The sequence below is a fragment of the Pyrus communis genome, chromosome 5, assembly GCF_963583255.1.
Source record: "Pyrus communis chromosome 5, drPyrComm1.1, whole genome shotgun sequence".
NCBI lineage: Eukaryota > Viridiplantae > Streptophyta > Magnoliopsida > Rosales > Rosaceae > Pyrus > Pyrus communis.
Genome location: NC_084807.1, coordinates 22,114,023 through 22,135,661, shown reverse-complemented (window position 1 = coordinate 22,135,661; position 21,639 = coordinate 22,114,023). Strand labels below are relative to the sequence as shown.

Sequence of the window (21,639 nt, the reverse complement as noted above, 5' to 3'; positions counted from 1 at the left end):
TAAAAAAAAAAGGGGAAAACTAGTTGATGGTTGCAGTCCAGCTTTTTAAGGACGGGAAAATTCAAAAAGACATTTTAGTCTTAGCTTGCTATTGTTTGATTTATCAACGCTACAAATCAAACACAAAACGTATTATTTGAAATAAGGCCTGAAATTACTCAACAATTTGTTATTAAATTTTTATTTAATTTTAGTTTTAAAAATAGAATTTTAATGATTTTGCTTAACAGTCAAAATTCACCACTAGTCAATAGTAGCAAGAAAGTTAGGGCAAAATCGGCATCTTATCCCAGCCAATCAAAAACACTCTCAAGTCCTCAGCCTCGTCACTCTACCGCCGTTCGCTCGTCCTTCTCGCGCCTCAGAGAGGGCTGTCGAAAACCCTAAGCGCCATCTCATTCAAAATTAAGCGAATCCGTACCGAGTTCATAACTTTCATTCAATTCGGAAACCACAGATTGTTCAATTTCCCCCCTTTTTACTATTGATTTTTCTGTTTGTTGGATTCGAAGGAGCCATGCCGCCAAAGGCATCGAAGGCCGACTTGGCGAAGAAGCAGAAGGTGGTGGAGGACAAGACCTTCGGGCTCAAGAACAAGAACAAGAGCAAGAATGTCCAGAAGTACGTCCAGAATCTCCAGCAGTCTGTCCAGCCCAAAGTAGACCCCACCAAGGCTAAGGTCATACTCCCGCTTTTCGTTATTCGGATCCTTTTTCGTATCTCTGTTGTTTTTTCCCTGTTGGGTTCTGTTTGGATAAGCAGAAATCAGCTGAGAAAGTAAATTAACTATTTTTATCGGGAATTAGTGTTTGGGCGTGAGTTTTTGGAATTGGGTTTTATCAAAGTAAAGGGTTTTGCAGAAAAAGAAGGAGGAAGAGAAAGCAAAAGAGAAGGAGCTTAATGATTTGTTTAAGGTTGCTGTTAGTCAGCCTAAAGTGCCAGCTGGTATGTAGTATGTCCCCCAACTCTCACATTTTTTTAATTGTTGTTTGGTGGTGGTCGATTATGTTGTGTTCGATAGCGGATTGGATTTGGAATGCTTGTAATCGAATTCGGAATTTGAATAGGTGTTGATCCCAAGTCTATATTATGCGAGTTTTTCAAGGTTGGACAATGTACCAAGGGATTCAAGTGCAAGTTTTCGCATGACTTGAATGTCCAGAGGAAGGGTGAAAAGATTGATATTTACAGTGATAAACGTGATGATGAAGGTGAGAAGGATGGAATTATCTTGTTTAATATTCTGATGCTAATATATCACATGTGATTTGCTTATTCTTTACTCATTATATTTCAGACACTATGGAGGATTGGGATCAAGCGACGTTGGAAAAGGTTGTGGAGTCAAAGAAGAATGAGTATAACCAGAATAAGCCCACCGAAATTGTATGTCTGTTTTCATACAGTAAATTATTTTTGATTTCTGATATAGAAGCTTTTAGTAAGATATTGGCAGTTGAATGTGTTGCTCTCCATCTGTCTCTAGATATCCATCTATCTATCCCCCTCCTTCCTCCCTACCCACCCTCCAAATGTTTTGGTGATTAGAATATGAAGGCCTTTCTGGGCACATTACCCACTACATCAATGATATGTTATTATGTTTCATGAAGGGAAAAAGAGAGAGAAAAAGAAGAGGGAGGCAGACTGGCAGAGCCTTAGTTGCATTGGACATCAGTCTTCACTTAAAACTAGTTTAGGTGGCGTAGATCAGCTGTGCAATCATTGATCCTAAGGGTTATGTTACAGTTTAAATTATTGACGTCACAATCTGATAGCTGATTTATGTCTTTGAAAGAACAAGTCATTGACAATGGTATACGTTAAAATGCTCAACTTTATAGTGGGTTCAGGCGATCAATTTTCTGTCTTATGTACAAAGATTTGGCAGATGGATACTTTTACTTTTACTCTATTTCAGTTGTGGGTTTTGCTTTGCTGAATATTAACTAAGACATATTCTTGTATAGAATTTGTAATGTTGCTTGCAAAATATTTGGGATTTTTGCTTGGGTTCCCTATTTGTAGGCTATGCTAGTGAGTTAAACTGGGTGGAGTTATTGTAATAGAGGGGAAATTTTTTTTGTCCTCGAGATGAGAAAATACTTAAATATTAAAAATGGTGACAGGTAAACAGTAAATACTATTTCTTATTTGACCTAATCATTGGGTAACGTGAAATTTCTGACTTTAGCATGCAATATATGTTATGAATCTAAGCTGGCGTTTAATATGTACAGGTTTGCAAACACTTCTTAGATGCAGTGGAAAAGAAGCAATATGGTTGGTTTTGGTCTTGTCCAAATGGTGGAAAAGAGTGCCACTACAGACATGCTCTTCCTCCTGGTTATGTTTTGAAATCTCAGATGAAGGCGCTTCTTGATGAAGAGGCTGAAAAAGTTGCCATTGAGGATGAAATTGAAAATCAGGTGATGATCATATTGATTTTGTTGACTTTGCATTTTCATTGTGTCCATTTATTTGGTGATAGAATCATAGAAACCCTTTGTACATTTGTTGTGTATTGCATCCCTAAGTATTTTTAGCCTTGTTTCCTCTGTTTTATTTTTAATTCTTACTAATGCTCATCTGATGATTACTGCAGCGTGCAAAAGTAACAACCATTACTCCAATGACCACTGAGTTGTTCATGCAATGGAGGAATAAAAAGACGGAAGAGAAAGAGGCTGGCCTGGCCGCACAACGAGCAGAGAGGGCTAAGAATGACCGCATGAGGTTCTGTTCCTTTTATGCTTTGCATTTTGTGAATGTTCTCTGTATTATGCTATTGACTCAAGCTTTCCTGTATTTCAGTGGTCGTGAGTTGTTTCTATCAGATGCTACCTTGTTTGTGGATGATGCTGAAGCGTATGAAAAATATCAAAGACAAGATCCTGAGGCCGCTGAAGAGAAGGTAATATTTTCTTTTTATACTATGAATATAATCGATTTATGGACTGATAGTATGTCACTTTGAAGTCGGCCGCCTTAGTACGTCTCTGTACATCTTTTGGTATCGTGTTGGCTAAATTTTAACTTCCAACATCTCATCGCTGACTTGTGTGAATTTATTTTCTTATCTGTGAGTTTGCTTCCATTTTGGTATTAAGAGAGGTTTCTGTATCTCAAGTCAGCACGTTTTTATGCTACCAAAGAAAAGCATTGGCTTATCAAAAGAAATAAGTGTCCATAGAGGCTCTTTTTCTGGTCATTGTGGGTTGGTTTGTTATTTTTTTTTTGTTTTTGGGTTTGATTGCCTGGAAGTTATTATCTGCTATGTGCATCACCTGAGTTTCTTTCTTTTTTGAAGGAAAAATAAAAGGAATTAATCTTTTTTTGTTATCTTGTCTCTAGAATACAAAGTTTGTGCAGTGTAATGGGATAGAAGTTTTAATGCTGGGTTTCTGGCCATTGCATAGGGCGCAGAATGGCCGCAATTATAATGATAGTGCTGTGAAAAAATGGGTTAAAAGAGATCATGGAACATTCTTTTACATTTGCCAATGACCAAAATGATGTGATTGGAGCTATGCGATAAAATTTCTGTTCTTGACGTGATTTGCTTTTCAAATCCTTTTTCTATCTCGTTATGCTTTTTATTTAGTTATGTCTCTCTTTGTTGGTTCTGTTTATAAGTAGATCATGGTCTCAAGGGTTTTTCTGGTGAGATTATAAAATTTTGATTACATGCATCAGGATCCTTTTAAGGGTGTATACGGTGTATGTCTTATCCCTTCTTTGTTCTATGTGTTGCTTGTTCCACGCATCCTCAGTAATTCTAACCATGAACTCTTTAAAGTGAGCGTCTGTGACTGGGTAAACTTGTGCTCTAACCCTTAACATGTCTACATGTGCTTGCACTCCATTTTAAGTGTTATTTGTTGACATGATATTTCATGCCACGGAGTGCTATTGCTTTACGTAATTAGTTTCAGTCTTTTTCTTTCTTTTCCCTTCATCCATATTAGTTGTTTCAAAAGTCTAGGTGTATCCTGTTTTGAAAGAGTGGCCCCTGTTTGACTTGTAGCGTCTATAGGGGAAACTCTACGGTACATTTAGATAAAAACATGTTCTTTAAAACATGATCATAATAACACACTGTTCACTTATGTTAAAAGAAGTGATGACATCATGAGATTGCATGAGATTGAAGTTTGATATTGATGTGAATACACTATGGTGAGAAATTCTCAAGACCATACGTGAGGTGGTGGTCTTTTCCAAAATAGAAATTTTCATACTTTTTCTTTTAAGATACATCAGTGACACAATAACTGAAAGCTTCGCTTTGGTTATTCTCTATTCGGTGAACAATTATTTTTACAACTCTGTAGAACTACATCTAGCTCATTACCAAGGAACAAATATTCTGAAACCAGGATTGATGAATATCCTGGGTGTCCTCTTTTATCCAGTGCTTTCTATTTTTTTGGTGAAATGTATCCAGTGATTTATTGAACTCTTAAGACTACCTATTTCAAATAAAGTCCGATGGTTCCCGTTTACATGGACAATTCAGCAATTTCCCTTATATTGTGTGATCCCGTTTACATGAACAATTCGACAATTTCCATTATTTTATGTGATCTGAGTTTGACCGTGCTTCATTTCAGGCCAAAGACAACTCAGCAGCAGGAGGGCCAAGCGCCTCGACTAGTGCTGCTGGTTCTGAAGTTCCCGTCAATGATGACATTGAAGATGATGATGATGATGATGAGTTGGACCTTGATGAGTTAAATGAACTCGAAGCAAGTTTGTCAAGAACATCCATTCAGATACGCGAGCCAGGTATAGAGGCATCTTGAAGAGGGGCAGGGAGAGTAACGTTGACGATTTGCTTGTCGGGGGTGGAAAGAGACTATAACGAGAAATGTGAGGAAATAATGTGTTATTTATCCTGAGATGCTATCTTTATGCTAAATTCTTGGTGTTCTGGATGTGGCTTGGTATTTTATGCAAGGAAAAATCCAATTTTTTATTTAGATTGCTGTTCAATTAACATTCCGGTGTCTCGTGCATATTCTAATTGCATTTTTAAACTCTGCTGAGTTCTCAACCTCAGTGAAATGAAAATTCAATTAACTGTAACATAGAGAGCTGAACACTTTGGGAGAGCCATGTTAAGATTGAAGGTCGACACATAAGCTTCATATAGCCCCTCTGAAGTGGGACTCCGGTAGAGGGACGGGCTTAAGAGATTCACAACGGATTTAAAACTTAGTTTACTGTTTTTTCTCACAACTGATTTCTCATAAAGCACTTCCAGAGGTGATTTTTCCCACAGCACATCAATGCCAAACTAAGTGTTAGAGTTTCACTATAGCTACCACAATTTTTCTTCATTAAGGCAGACTACTCAGTAGTATGAAAAATGGACGGTTATGTTTGAATTGAGAAAATATTATTTTTACTTACTTGCCAATCTATTAGTTATAAATTCGGACTATCTAGTAGTCCCGATTATTAAAGGCCTACCCTAGGTAACAAACAACTGGTGGAATGATGATGTTTCTAGAATCAAAATCCTCCTCATTCTCTAATGTTACTTTCGTTTGGTGACTCCTATGTCGATATCTGCCGCTATTTGGTGAAGTTGTAAAAATATTGAAACTATACTTATTAAAATAGACAATAGTCCAACATATTGTGTCTTACAAGTTCTAGCAGGAATAACAAAACTCTATAGAACTGGCTTGGACTTAATTTCAATCTTGTTCGATCTCAACCACCAATACGACGGGCAAGACATTCGTAATTATGAAGAAACCTTGAATTGAATGGTGGTGACCCCTTTCTGTTCGTAGAGATAAGTGCCAAAGGAGAGTCAAACGTTCACATCTCCTTGTTCAAAATTACCTTATATGTCAAAACATATTCTCCATTGAATTTCCATGTGGGAATTTTGACCTTGACCCCCACCTCCTGTATATATGTTTCTGTCAAATAAAGAACATGATAGATATTTGGTCCTTTGACAAATCTTTTGGATGTCTTGAATGAGGATGTTAAAAAGTGCTTATGCATGATTTGATGAGCTGATTTTTTTTATTCTTTTTATAAAAAATAGACAACCGGTGGTAAGTCACGGTTATCAATATTTTCGGGCCCAGAGAGATTATAGAGAATTGCATCCTACCTGTAGCCACAGTCAAATAGATTCACCAACTCGGAACGTTGAACCTGGAACCTCCCACATTTTTTATTTATTGGGAAGTTGCAGTCTGCGCTCTTATCATTGGGGTACTGTGGTTGATTTGATGAGCTAATTTAAGCCAATAATAATCTTTTGTGTAACTAGGGCTGCAGGCCATTTGGTGCACTATTTACTTTATGATAATTAAGACCATTTCACATACACCATGCATTCACAATCACGATGGTGACCTTTTACCAACATGTGTGGCTTGGGCTTCAAGCAAGGCTGTCATCCACTTTTACCTTAGAAAGGAAGAAAATTGGGTTAGGAAGCTAATTTAAAAGAGAGAATTTCCGCACTTCAATTTTCTCTTGACATAGAATTTCTTAGTTTCTTGATTTGTATTCGATTTATTCAATTTATTGGCCAGAAGAAAATGACAAGAGTGCAAGAAGAGAAAAAACCAAGTACGGATGTCATTTCTTAGTCCAAATAAGATAAGATTAAAGACTAATTCCCAAGATCCATGTTTTAATATGCTCTTAAGAAAGCATACTCCCAAAGGTAGGTGCGGTTCACTAACTAAATGGTAATGTGTTGACCAAATGAGTCCAAATGTTATACGGGTCCATAATGTTTCATTGGCCATCTTTGCTTTAGGTAGTTTTCTTTCATCCCCTTTCCCAAATTAGGAGAAATATATATTAGGGAACTTTAACAAAAAGCTTCCGGTACTGTTCATTTTAATGAAAAACTACATTTTTACACTAAAAAGTCAATCCTGATACTATTCACTTTACCCTTTTATTTTGTCATTTTCGTTAAAACTCAAAGTTTTTAAGTCATTTTCATTAGTTTTCCTTATATATTATGCATTTGCTGTGAAATGTGAACACATGATTTCATTCTTACCAAATCTAATATTTCATAAGGATTTGTCTTTCTTGTCCTCACCATCCTAAAGAAATAATCTTTTTGAAAGTTGAACTTTGAACACCCTTGAACCACTCTCTCTCTCTCTCTCTCTCTCATATTTGTAGAGATTGCAACTTTTACAAAATGGGAAAAGAAGGAGACTATAGCTGAGTTGGTACCAGGCAACTTACATACAGCACATAATCCCTTCACTCTCAGCCAAAATAATTAGATTATTATATCACTTAAGAAAGCATTCTAATTTTCAGTTAAACATAATTAATTAAACACTTAAACAAACACCCCACAATTAATAAATTAATTTATAAAGTTGTGAGATATTGTTGAGTGACATATTGATGATACAGCCTATGTGTGATGTAAGATGATAATTATTGAAGTCAAAGAATGAAACAATTTGATGAAATAAACAATGAATATCCTATGTGCGATGTAAGATGATAATTATTGAAGTCAAAGAATGAATACAATTTGATGAAGTAAACAATGAATATTCCGTCTGCTATCACTTCCAATGTCTGGATAAGTTCGATTCCAATCATCCAAAAAATCCGTTAAAAAAAGCTAAATTAATTAATAAGAATATTGGATGGATATGATTTGGTTGATGAACTGCTTAAAAAATTGTCATACTTTAATAATTCATATACTTCTGCAGATTCCTTAATTCCTATACAATTTTTCTAATTTTTCATCAATACGAAATTTCATTCATAATTCAGAGGGATACATCAACAATGTACAACAGATTAAAAGGTCTTCCTCGGGGAGCCGATGGTCAGTCACGAAGGGCCAATACAGATTTGTCGCTAAAAAGCGAGCTAGTTTGGTTAACCACATATTTGAGCACTACTAAGGAGTGTGCATGATGCAGATAATTTGTTTCTTAATTAGTGAGAACATAATCTCACTTCCCATCTCCAATAAAAGAAGTTAATTAGTTGATCATAGATCAAATTGTTTCTTAGATAATTAATTAATTAGTGATAACAACGAGTTGGAACTTTTGTGATCTGGAGCTGTTAGGAAACAGACGTTCATCCTTGCAAAATGTTCAGTAAAATTCAGGATTGTAACTGCAGTGCAGAAGGGAAGATCCAGAAAACTGAAGAGAGGTAGCAAAATGGAACTTAATTACTGCCAAGAAAGAGGAAGAGTTACATACTTCTAGCAGAACAACTTGGATAACATAATCACTTCAAAGTTCAAACCCTCAAAATTCAAAGTAAAAAAAGAAAAACACCAGAAACAAATAACTACCCTTAATTAATTTCTTTCATCATATAGTTACAATCTGCTATCTCCCTCTCTCTCTCTCTCTCTCTCTCTCTCTTCCCCTTTCCCAAAAGCTGGTAGCTTTAATCGAACCCATTAGAAGAGTAGCTTGCAGAAGGTGAGCTTTCCCCTGAAGAATTGGTGTCACAGCTTGCTGCTGATCCTCCTGATGAACTTTCTTTATTAGATCTGCCCCCAATCCCAAAGATACGGGGTTTGATGAGACCTCTTTTTGGTGGTAAATTGGTCAAGTCTCTCCCTTTTCCTTTCCTCATCACTGGGTTGCTGCTGCCGCCTTTGTTTTCCATTTTTTTTTTTTTCTCAGCTGAATTGTGGTGGAAAAGAAAGAAATTGAGAGAGAAGAGAAGGAGTCACAGAGGGCCAGATGGTAAAGTGAAGTGAGAAGTAGAGAGGCCCCTATTGTCCAAGATATAGAGATATTTTGGGTCCATGATTGGCTTAGTGTCACATGCATGACGATGATGATGATGATGATGATATATATATATATATATATTTAGTATGTTTATTTATGACGAATGAAGGAATCAGTACATATCATTTTTATTTTGCGTTTAAAAACACATAATATAATATATTATATTATATATATACACACACTAAAACTCAAACTCAATATATTATACATATACTAAAACTCAAACTCAAGTGCACTATTCACAGGCATTGTGCAGACGAAAATGCCCCTCAATTCGTTTGTTAAGCCAAATTTTTGTCATCTTTTCCACAGTAAAAGGACGGCCCTGCCCTCGAAGGCCACGCGTTGTTTCTCTCCTGTTTCGATTTCTTTAGATGCTTCGGTGCTGCTTCCTCTTTTCTTTATGGATCATTTTGATTCTGGACCCTAGTCAACTCAATTGTTAGATTGAAATCTTAGTATTTATTATTTTTTTATCAAAGTTCTTTAACTTTATACACCTTAGCTGACACACCCCGACCGAGATCAGGGCGTGCTGGCCGTCACACGTAGGTGACGTAACCATGTGCACGTGCGGAAGCTAATAAAAATAGTAATATAAAAAGTACGAATAATTAAAAACTAGCATACAAAGTACTAAAAACAAGTGCTAGCATAAGTGAGACGCTAAGTTCAGAGCATTAGCCTACAACAGTCCAAAAGAAAATGATGCGACAACCGTACACCCGAAGGTGACCCTACTCTGGTGAATGTCTGTCAGAAATGCCGGGAAAGCCCTTTGGGAAACCACCAAACCTGCTAGACAACTAGAACCTGGAGGGGCGCAAAACAAAAGCGTGAGTGGGCAAAAACAAAGCTTTTCGAAAACCATTTAGTAAAATACATTCTAACCCTCGCCGTAAAACCTGTATACTTCCCAGAAAATAAACATATATACGTATGTATAGATATGCCAAACATGCTCAAGAATATGCCATGTCGAAACCTCAGAATGAAATGCAAGTGCTCAGGTATAAATCATAACAATAACATATAATCTGGCAGCCGAAGTCACCTAATGTGACCTGTACGGCTGCATGTAGAGCTCAAATCTCAAACTCAATAACTGAACCTGCCCACGAGTCGGAACCACTTAAAGTGGTTTGTACGACAGGCCTGGGTGTAATACATATATACGCTCTAGTGCTACGATCACGTGAAGGCTGTGCGAATAATCGCGGGTCACCTACGAGTCGGAACCACCTAATGTGGTCTGTACGACAGGACTGTGCACCTAACTTGGATCCAAGCTGAGCGTGTGGTGCAGGAGGTGAACATCATGTGAAGGACTGTGCCCTACTCTGGGCGGGAGCACTAACACCGGGGGTGCAGGTTATGAGCTCTCTAAGTATCTCGAATCGCTACTGAATGTAAACATGAATAACACTTACCTGGCACTTACCTGTGCGTCCACAGCACCCAATATGCATATGTATATATAACCACTTTATAATGCAACTAACGACGCATAAACAATGATAATGTAATGCATGGCATATAACTAATAAACATTTAATCAATTTCTGGGAAAATCTAGTATATAGGTATATACGGAAAACCAAAAGCCCACTCACTGGTATGTGGAAGGGTCGTAGCCCCCCTGCCTCGAGTGACCACGCTCGTCCTCGGGATACGTATCACCCATATGCGAAACAACTACAAAAACGTTAATTTTAAAGCACATAACCAACTTCTCGTAATAACTTCTCATACATTACTCAAATTGGACAAATGAATATACCAACGTGCTCTACACAACCTCAGGATCACACCCAAATTTTTAGAATAATTTTTCACCGCCGCACGCGCCCCCACGTGCCGGCCAAGGCACGGCCACACGCGCAGGCACGTGCCTGGCACGCTGACGGCGTCAACTGACGCCGTAGGGAATATTCCGTTAGTTCTAACGGATTCCGTCAACGGCGTCAGGAATATTCCGTCAGACTTGACGGAATATTCCGTCTTCTTCCCCGGCGAACCTCCGGTACCGTCGCCGGCGCCGGAAAATCGCGAAAACTGCAAACTTCGATATCTCTTCCAATTCTCAACCAAATTTCATAATTTTTGCACCAAAATGAAGCCTAGGACTAGGGGAACACAACCATACAACGTTTAAGGGTTAAAAACTATGGAATCTCACCTGTCACCACACTCCAGTTCCGGCCAACTTCGAACACAGTGCTCCCGTCGTCCAATTCCTTCAAACGAACTACTCCGAGTCTCCTTGGGACTCCACCAAGCTACCTACAAGCTTCATTTTCCTTAAAACGTGAGAAATCACGTTTGCATGAATAGTACCCTAAAACGGACTTCGTGAAATCGACGTGAAAACGGTGGTTTTCTTACCTGAAAATGGTACAGCTGCACTCCTCCCAGTCTCACGAGCTTGAATGTGACCTTGGTTGCCTCGATCTGTGGGTGTTTGATGGGTTTTGGGTGGTGTCCGTACGTATATGGTGAAAGGGAAGGGAAACGGGGCTCGGGACAAATCCCAGGGAAAGGGACAGAGGGTTAGGGAGAGTGACAGTGTGAGTGTGTGGCCCAACACATGCCAACACCACACAAAACAACCAATAACGTATAGAGAACGAACTAGGGGTAAAAGTGTCTTTTCACACGTACGTTTTTGATATTTTCGGGACGGGCTGTCACATTAGCATTTTAGTATTACTATATTTCCATGTCATCTTTTTGAAATCTTAAATAAAAAACTGTAATTTAAAATATTGATTGCAGTCCAACATTTAAGGGATTTAAATCCAAGAATTTATGTAATTCAAAATCCTAGTATTATGAGATTTAATCAATCGATCAAGTCTAAAAGAGATTTAAAATTTTAAAAATTCAAAATTTTATGGGATCATATATGTACAAATCTCACGAATTATGAGACTTAATAAAAAAACAATTTCTACAATAAAAATTCATGCACATTGCACATATTTTGTGAATTTTATTGAGTAGAATTAAGGGAAATAATGTACCCCATGAATTCATATATACAAAAGCAATGTACCCACGAACTTAGATAAAAAACAATGTACGTACCCATACATTAATAGCATATGGGTACATACCGAATTTACAAGAAAACTCATGAGTACATTTAAAAACTCAAGGAAAAGAATGTACATCATACCACATTGTTTTATAGACATGCATATGTGGGTACGTACATAAAATGCAGCAACCTTAAAAACCATTTTACATAATATTCTCCAAAAACTTTGTACCCATATATTTATGTAAAACGAATTTGAACCAACCAAAACATATTATAGCAATAGATATATTAGAACGAAACATGTAGATTAAAAATGTACCCATGGATATAAGTGTAGCCAACAAGACATTGAATAATCAAGACTAATATATAATAATAAAAGAAAAAAAAATATAAAGAACAAAAGAAGATGACTTCAGAAAGGTACAATTGGATCTGAGATCAATATATAACGTGGACCATCTGATTTGCAACGGTAAAAAAAAAAAAAAAATCTTATTTAATATCAACCGTTGGATTTGAGATCAACGGTTGATATTATTCTCCTTTATAGATAAAAAAATAGTTTTAAAATTTAGAAATGTTACCGTTGTGCCATGTGGTACAATCTGGAGTGTTGGAATGAGAAAGATTAAAAATATTATCCCAAATTACAAATAAAATTATTTTATAACTTTTCGGATAATGACATATGACGCAACGAGAACGATTAAAAATTTTATCTGAAATTACAAATACAATTATTTTGTATTATTTTATAATAAAAAAATACTAATATTTTATTGCCTATTGCCATGACTATTGAAGTGCAACGGTGGAGATGCAAAAGGCGGTTACTGTTCATTAAAGGCAGTTACTGTTCACTGGGTGGATAGTATAGTGTATTGCATGGGGGGTTCCCACTCTGGAGCTGCCCTAAGAAACCCTTTTCATTTTTCAAATAAAATTAAATTACTTTTAAACAAGTAATGTAAACAAATAATTCATATGCATCTAAAACTAATAGCTCAAATACTTAAAAATGTGAGTTGATTTTTATATTCGAGATCAGGCTTATTTGATCATTCGAAATGGACAACATTAAGTGGCTCAAAAATCAGATTCTACTATAATAAAATCTTCAAAATTTTACACTGATCATCGATTTAACAATTTTATTTATTTATTCATAACTAGATCATACATAACTCTAATTATTTTAGATTTGCCATCCTATTAGATTGAAAAAAACTCTCTTTCCTAGCAAAGTTTTAGCTTTAATTTTACCTTTCTAGGGTGGAAATTTGGCTGCTTTTTGTAATAAATAAATATTTATAGATCGTAGCTGAATTATATATGAAGAAGAAGGAAAGTTGGCGGGGTTTTTTTTGATGAGACCAAAGTGAGTTTTGTATATGACAGTGAAAAGCAGCAGATGTGTGTGAACACATGAGTTTTGGACACACACAAGTAGACAAGTTCAACCAATCAGAAATACTAATATAGACAAAAGCACAACTTGCATATAATTTGGACCACATCAGAAGTGTTTTTGTATACTTAGCAGGAAAGGGATCCTCTACCTAATCCACGAAGTACGGAATCTGGACCATTGAAATTTGATCCAACGGTTACAGTTATTATAACTTTTAAATGGACCCCCTGTTTGTAGCCGAATCATGAACTTGGTGGATTAGGTGGAAAGGGATCCGGAGAGGATGCTTTTCCTACTTAGCAAACCTCTCTCTAACTATCTTTTGGAGATTCATGAATATAACTGGGATATATCACTTTTTTTTCTGGGAATTCTTACATACAAACAAATTAGAACAAATGTAATCACATATTGTGGATTTATGGCATGCTAAGGTTCAATTGGTCCAACCCAAATAGAAGTTCTAATTATTTGTAGATAAACTGTCATCTAAAAGATTTGAATATATCCATATTATTATGAATGATGAACAGTTAATTTATAGCAAAATCAAAATGGACATTACTTTTTTGTTACAGTAAAGTAAATCGAATGCTTAACTTACCCTAACCATGACCGTAATCACCCTTGCCGTTTGGGCAACCCCTAGGGCTAAACAACTTGGATACTTGCCAAACCCTGAGACATTTAAAAGAGAGAGGAAATAACCTGACCTTCCTCTCCCTTGCCTTTTTTTTCCCAAACCCTCAGACATTTAAAAGTAGTAATTTAAAAGAGAGAGGAAATGACCTGACCTTCCTCTCCCTTGCCTTTTTTTTTCCCAAACCCTCAGACATTTAAAAGTAGTAATTTAAAAGAGAGAGGAAATAACCTGACCTTCCTCTCCCTTGCCTTTTTTTTCCCAAACCCTCGGACATTTAAAAGTAGCAACTTAAAAAGAGAGAAAATAACCTACCCTTCCTCACCCTGCCCTCTTTTCCCAAACAGTGCTAGTATTTCTCATCAGAAGAATATGAGTAGACACCTGACGAGCCTGGTCTTTCTAGAAAACTGCCACCACACATTCCTCCTGGTGCTCCTCCTGCTATGTAGGTCACAATCTCCACTATTTCTTCAAAGATTCTAGCTTTGACCTGAGCTCATTATGGTGGGATACTCTTATTGGCTATGACTTTTGATCCCTTGCCTTTCTTCACCGGCTTATTGCTTTTGCTTTCTATGTGAAGAAGCAGCAGAAATTAAGGAAGAGCAGGATATCAAGTGGTAAAGTGAGCTGAAGTGAATGTGTAGGGAATTATAATAATATATGTTGATGGGGAAAGCAATTATTATCAATTAGGGCAACTTTGTCAAAAAGGACTGCAATCATATCATTCATGCATGCAGTGTGAACACTGTATAGACTATTTGGGTGTGTTTGGAATCTTCGGATCTTCATACATAGATTACATCCTCCTCCCTCTCTCTCTCTCTCTCTCTCTCTCTCTCTCTCTCTCTCTCTCTCTATTAGTGCATAAACCATGTCCGGTACACAAAAATGCACGGATGTACGTATAGCGAGAAAATTAAAAAAATGCACGTGGATGCATAGGATAGAATCAACATTGTAACTGATTATTTATTACTTTGTGTTTACATGTCTGATCACAGGTAATGCTATAGATAGACACACAACAAATTAGAAGTGAGAATTGCTAAGAATATTGCCTACATGTTGTATGTTGGCTAGGAAAACCCCAAAGAAAAACAAAGCTAAGTGGGCGATTAATCATTCATTTTTTTTTTTTAAAGGTGAACTGCGGATTTAGTTGTTGAATTATCATCTTAGGAAAAATTAGATTCATAAATTATTTATTGAGTAAAATGAGGACCTGAATTCATTAAAAAATGTTGATTTCATCTCTAATATAATATTTAAAGTTGTTCCATTGAATTTTTGTCAACTTAAGTCACGTGACTTGCATATGACATTTAAAGGTTAATATCGTCATTTCATGCCTATAAGCTCTCAATGTTACATATAGGTTGCGAATCTAACTTCTAACTTAACTTCATATATGTTGTGGCCTATATTTAAATGAGGGTTGCGACATAGAGAGAAAGAGAGTGGAGAAAAGGTTTGAGGAATTGTGTGTTAATTCTCCAGTCATTGTGCCTTTATTTATAATAATAAGGAGGAGAGAAACTTGCTCTCCAAGTAATACAAAGTCTATTAGGAAAGATCTTCTAGATCCCAAAGGATTCCTAATCTATCTCTACTTAGGATTTACACAATCACAATGTTAATAAAAACATATGTCACAACACTCCCCCTTGAGTGTGCAAATACTCAAGTAGATGGCGCATTAGATCTTTAGGCAAATGTAGAAGCAGTTGATGAAGTCGTCTCGTCTAGTCGGCACAAGTAGCGAATGCAAGTCTCAAAACATAGAATTTAATGGTGGTAAAACTCACAAAACCTCGCTATGGCAAAATCTAAGGTGGGACAAAAGCCCATAATCAAAGGAGAAAAGTGAGAAGTGCATTAAGTCAAAACTATACGTCTTCGAGACGCAAGTAGGATGTACACAATGGTATGACCAACCCAAGATGGGTGCCTCATTAAAACCTAGTCAAGTAGCAAAAACTCTGTGGGAAAAATGCTCTTAATCGTAGGAAAAATAGTACATTAAGGTCAATGGAGTATATTTATGGATACTCCCTCTGAGTTTGACAAAACTTCCAAATGAAACTATAAGTATTGCAAGTGAGAAAGGTACGCATACCAATTCCTTGGACAAGTTTCTGGAAGGTAGACTTTGGCAGTGACATCGTGTAGAGGTCAGCAAAGTTGTCTGGGATTAGACTGCTTGACTTCAATCTTCCGATGCTCATGCTGATGTAGACATAATATGCTTGGTGTTGACTTGTTGGGATGTATCATAATTTGGTTGATACATACGGCGCTGTCTTCATGCATCGTTATTGGGACTTAACTATAGATGAAAAACGTAGGGATTTTGAACCATATCTCTCACGTGATGAGATACACTGAGTCTTGGAACAATTCAAAGGTTTTGCAACAAAAGGTCTATTTGGTTGACCTCCAAGATATTACGGTGTTCCTTAATGGTAAAGACATAACCATTCGAGAACGCACCTTGTGCAGTCAGATAGTTAGTCTGATTCAGCGAATCCCACAAGGTAGGCATCATTCCGAAGATCAAAGGGGTGCGATCTATTCTAAGATGCATAGGGATATATAAGCCCAAATCCGTAGTAACGGAAAAACGTCTTTAGCACCAAATTTGGTGGTGGCGTGTAGGCGCAGTGTTGCTTTATGCCAAAAGATTATCAACCTATAAGATGTCCAATCTAGTGCTTTTGAGCTAAGTAAAACAAATGTCAATGGTACTTAGATATGGTTGCCTTATGTTCCAATATGGAACCTTATGCTTTATACCCTTCATAAAGGTCTCATTTGCATCTAGCGTACTGACAATCAAGGTATACTTAGACATAACACCTTCTGGGTTTAGTTCGATTGGTGGACCAAAATACCATTAGAACTAGCTCAAAACTTCAGGTCAAGGTAATGTCGAGTTATTTCAAGATCATTCATCTTAAAGTTCGATTTTAGGTGCGAGTCGATTTTCTCAACTCTAACAATTTCGGATTTTGTACACGCAGGGGTATGTATCCCTAACTGATCAAATATTCACTTAGACTGGTATACCACATTTGCCTGGATAGTTCTACATCCATAAAGTGAAGGCCTCGTCAAAATTGAGAAGGTGTTCTTGTGGTCTAGAACTATTTGAATCAGTACATGTAAGTCATTTGGAAACTCCATGTAGGTTTTGTATCATGATCCCAGAGATACTACAACCATGTTTGTAATGCTGCAATCAATCACATGACGTATAAGAGAAGCCTTGCGCCACAAGGCGTCATTCGCACTATTTCATTCATCTCATTCGTCATCAATTGATTCTTTTAGTTGACCAATCAGTTCTACGTCGACACTAATCAACGAAACGCGGTTCGTTATCGTTGCTTTTTATTTATGTTGGTAGTTACCATATAAATGAAACATCATCTATGATAATCTCATTCTTATTCCATATCTCATCCAAACTAGTATACTGGACCAAGAACTTTAAGGCTCGGGAGTAATCCGGATTTAATCTCATGAGATGAAAAATATTGAGGCATCAATCCTCCACTTTTAGGGAAGTGAATCCTCGAACCGAGTGATCTGTCATGCTTTTGGCATAGGACATATTGATTAGCTAGCCATTAACGTACGAAGGCCGGCCACAATAGTGACGTTCCTGCTTTCGGGACGAATGTTTGTCGTACATTTGGTACGTATCTTTGCAGGCACATTTGCAGCTGATATATGTGATCTCGTCACTTTTGCTAGATTAAAGGAAGTGTCTGGTTATACTTTGACGATCTAGATTGGGATCGAGATGAGACATAGTGGGGACATCCACGATAATTCATGTTGTTGTTTTAGGAACGTTGATGTTCTTATCTCCCCCTAATGGCAGGAAAACCGTCTCATAAAAGTGAAAATCCGTAAAATGAGCGGTAAAAAAATCGTCTGTCAAAAGGTTTTAAGTAACGAATATTAGAAGGAGAATCATAACGAAACAGATTCATATCCTTCCCTGAGGACCCCTGTTTTTTTTTCTTTTGTACGTAAGGGTGGCGCAAATGGCACATAGATCGCACAATGAAAGACGCACATATGCGATATGTCGGGTTCATATCTGGTAACCAATTGACACACGCTTTATAAGGTTGGGTCGTGACGGGCCTCAGGTGGACCAACATGGTTGCTTGTAATATTGCATAGCCCCAAGTAGAGATCGAGAACTTGGTACGTATGGCCAATCAATTGCGCAATCATTTGAATGCGTTTAATGAATGCTTCTGCTGGGTCGTTCTGGGTATGAACATGGGGTACTTGATGTCCAACTTCAAAACCCAACCGACATGTAATATCCATCGAAAATTTTCAATGTAAATTCTCCAACTTATCCAATCAAATAGATTTGATCAGATAATCAGGGTGGTGATCCATGAACTTGTTAATCTGAGCCACCAGTGTGGAGAAAGTAGGTTGTGGACAATAGCCACACGTGTGACCAACGTTTAGAAGTATCAACCAATACTATAATGTCACGCCCCAATCCCGACATACGTCCCGAATTGACACGTGATGTCACCAAAAATCCATATATATCATATCCCACCTCCGGGATATGGGCAAGCATAACCCAAAATCGAATCACATAGTTATTTTCGTATGTTTTATGGCTGCATCTAACCTCCCCGTTAGACTGCCTACGTACCCTAAACAGGGATCAAGCCATTTGTAGTTCGTCATGCACAATAATTGACATATAACACAGTCCAATTAAGTCGAAAGGTATAACATTTCTCAATCAATCAATAGAACTTGACAAGCATGAAAATACAAAACTCAGGGTTACATAACAAACCCATCTGAAAAAACATGATTTCCCCTCCAACTATATATAAATCATTATGTCGCAACATGATACCGCAATTCACAACATATATCACTTCAAAGAACCAACGATGTACAATACCATTCTCTAGCCACATTTATCCACGAGTCTAGTCATAACCATAACCATGGTATCCAACATATCAATCCCACATGACGATTTACTTTTCCACTTCAACCATCACATAATTCATCACGTTATCCACATAAAATCGCATTTCATAGTGTGTAACATAGTTAAGAATTAACAAAGTACACATTAATCTCTAGAAGTATTAATCAACTAAAATACTCATGATGACCCCACTCATATCCAACGTCATTCCATAATCACATCAATCAATAATGTCAACCATCACATCATCAATAACACATACAACAAGTCGAAACGCAAGTCTAGAGCAACACAATTCAGTTGAAGACTACATCTTTGGAAAAAGGGAAATTTTGGACCACCCAACGGAACCAAGGCATCAAAGGGGATTCCGGACCATCACTCAACGGAATCCAAACAGAACTCAGTTCCAGACCACCCAACCGAATTGAACGGAAGTCCAAGAAACATAACAACGGCTCGAAGGAACAAGACATGATTCAAGCTACTCAATTCCCAAAAACTCAACGAAACGAAACAATATTGAGCAACAAATTCACATCACAATGGGTTATCGGCCAATTACTAGACCTCACATCTCCCAAGCAATTCAATATGCATTTCAATCACATGTCACAACTATTTCCAATACACCAGTCAAATCACATTTCACTTCATCTTACCAATCACTATACTTCCAACATTATATCTCAATACAAAGCTTGTAACATATCAAGGAATCACAAATGCACAATATTAATATTTAATTACGTTAATCAATCAGTGAGATAACATATCATTTCACGAATTTACTTAATGAACTCTACATAATTCTCAACTTGGGTTATGAATAATAACATGGTGATTCTAATTTATTTTCACAATATCTATTGTGGGTAATTCCCATCTACTCGAATTTAGGATCCTAAGATCACCTTACGGAATGAACAAGAGCAAGGATTCTGGACCACTCAACGGAATCCAACAACATTGGGTTCCGGACCACTTAGCGGAACCAAAATATCAAGCGGTTTCTCATAATCTACCCAGACCTGTCATATATACAGTCAATGCCAATATTATGGAATTGGTGCACTGGAAAATCAGGCACTCAGATAAGCTGAAAGGCTCGCGTGAGGGACAATAAAATAAGCATGTGATACAATAATAAAACCAGCCGTCAATCATAATTTATAAACCTTGAATATAAATCTTTCATAAGAAATCAATACCAAACTTTTGAAAACTCCGAGGGAGTCACCCAAACATCCAAAAGTTCATTCCAAACAACCATAGCATCTCACATCCATATTCACATACACACAATGAAAGTAGAAGTAGGGCGACACAGTTCATCCAAAGCCTACACCTTTGCAACCATCTCAAACTAAACTCAATGAACTAAGGTGGATACAATCCCGGACCATCACTCAACGGGATCACGGAGTAAGAGGGATTTCGGACCATCACTCAACGGAACCCAAACCAAGATACGATTCCTGACCATCACTCAACGGAATCGCGGAGTGGAGTAGGAAGGATTCCGGACCATCACTCAACGGAATCCAAACCAGGATACGATTCCGGACCATCACTCAACGGAATCGCAGAGTACATTGCATAACCACCAATCAATGAAACAACACATGAATCAAGTTACTCAAGTTATAAAGGCTCAACGAAACAAGAAATGAAATAATGAAACGAGCATTGACACATGTTTCAAAGCAACAAACCCCATGACAATGGGTTAACGGTCCACCACTAGCCCTCACCTCATCAAATCAAGCCAATCATACAAAACAAACCATGTTTCCAATATGCACGTCAAATCCCACTTCATATAACTATATCATTGGCTAAATATGAAAATTAACAATTTATAGGAAAAATGATTATAAAACCATTTCATATTCACACATATTAAAGTCACTCACATTTCATCATAACATACCATCTATGTAATTCAAACACCTTTCGAATATGCACGTCAATTCACATACCACAATCATCATCAGTACATAAGCCAAATCATGTTTGATAAACATAGGTCTATGGCTAAATATATACAAATATATATAATCACATTTCCATAGAATCACATTATAAGACCAAGTCAAATTCACCGATGATACCAATATAAGAAATCAAGGTAATAACCATATCACATATGTTCAAGTCACTCTCTAACCAATGTAGACCCACTAGACTTCACTTAAGTCTCCCATGGTACTAATTTTATTATTTAGAACATTCTGAGACATGTTGACCATAAATCAACTCTCGGTCAACGATGGGGTCCACAACAATCCGCAAATCGGATTTATGATCCATAACTTCCCAAAGTCCACATTATGCTTCGAGGATAACATACTAAAGTTTCATTTTGATCCAATGGTCAAATTGTCGACAATCACACAAACAAGTGGCGGTCCAAATTGATCACCACACCAAACAATTGAATCTTTGGAAACCAAGCTAGACATAGGTTCACATGGTCACTAGAAGGTATTTAAAACCTAGACAACACTCGTGAACGATCCCACGCACCGCCACACGCGGGGGAAGTCAAGATGGAGGGCTTACAAACCCCGAATTTCAACATTAACTAGAGGAGCTCAAATTTACGTGGTAGCTAGAGCTCAACAAGGGAAACATTTTTCACAACTAGACCGACGATAAATTCTAACCGGAAACCGTCCAATTTCACCGGAGAAAACCGGATTTCTAGGTGTTCTAAACACCCAACTCTAAAACAAATACGAAAGCACAAACTAAGCA

General features: G+C 37.2%; 1 protein-coding gene across 1 annotated transcript; it reads left to right on the top strand.

Moving 5' to 3' along the window:
• Positions 1-293: 293 nt before the first annotated feature.
• LOC137734140 (zinc finger CCCH domain-containing protein 11-like) lies at positions 294-4,982 on the top strand. Its single transcript, XM_068473434.1, has 8 exons — positions 294-679; positions 861-945; positions 1,068-1,211; positions 1,298-1,386; positions 2,241-2,429; positions 2,606-2,736; positions 2,815-2,914; positions 4,614-4,982. Exons 1-8 carry the CDS (start codon positions 518-520, stop codon positions 4,803-4,805), a joined length of 1,092 nt encoding a protein of 363 aa, XP_068329535.1. The 5' UTR covers positions 294-517; the 3' UTR covers positions 4,806-4,982.
• Positions 4,983-21,639: the final 16,657 nt, after the last annotated feature.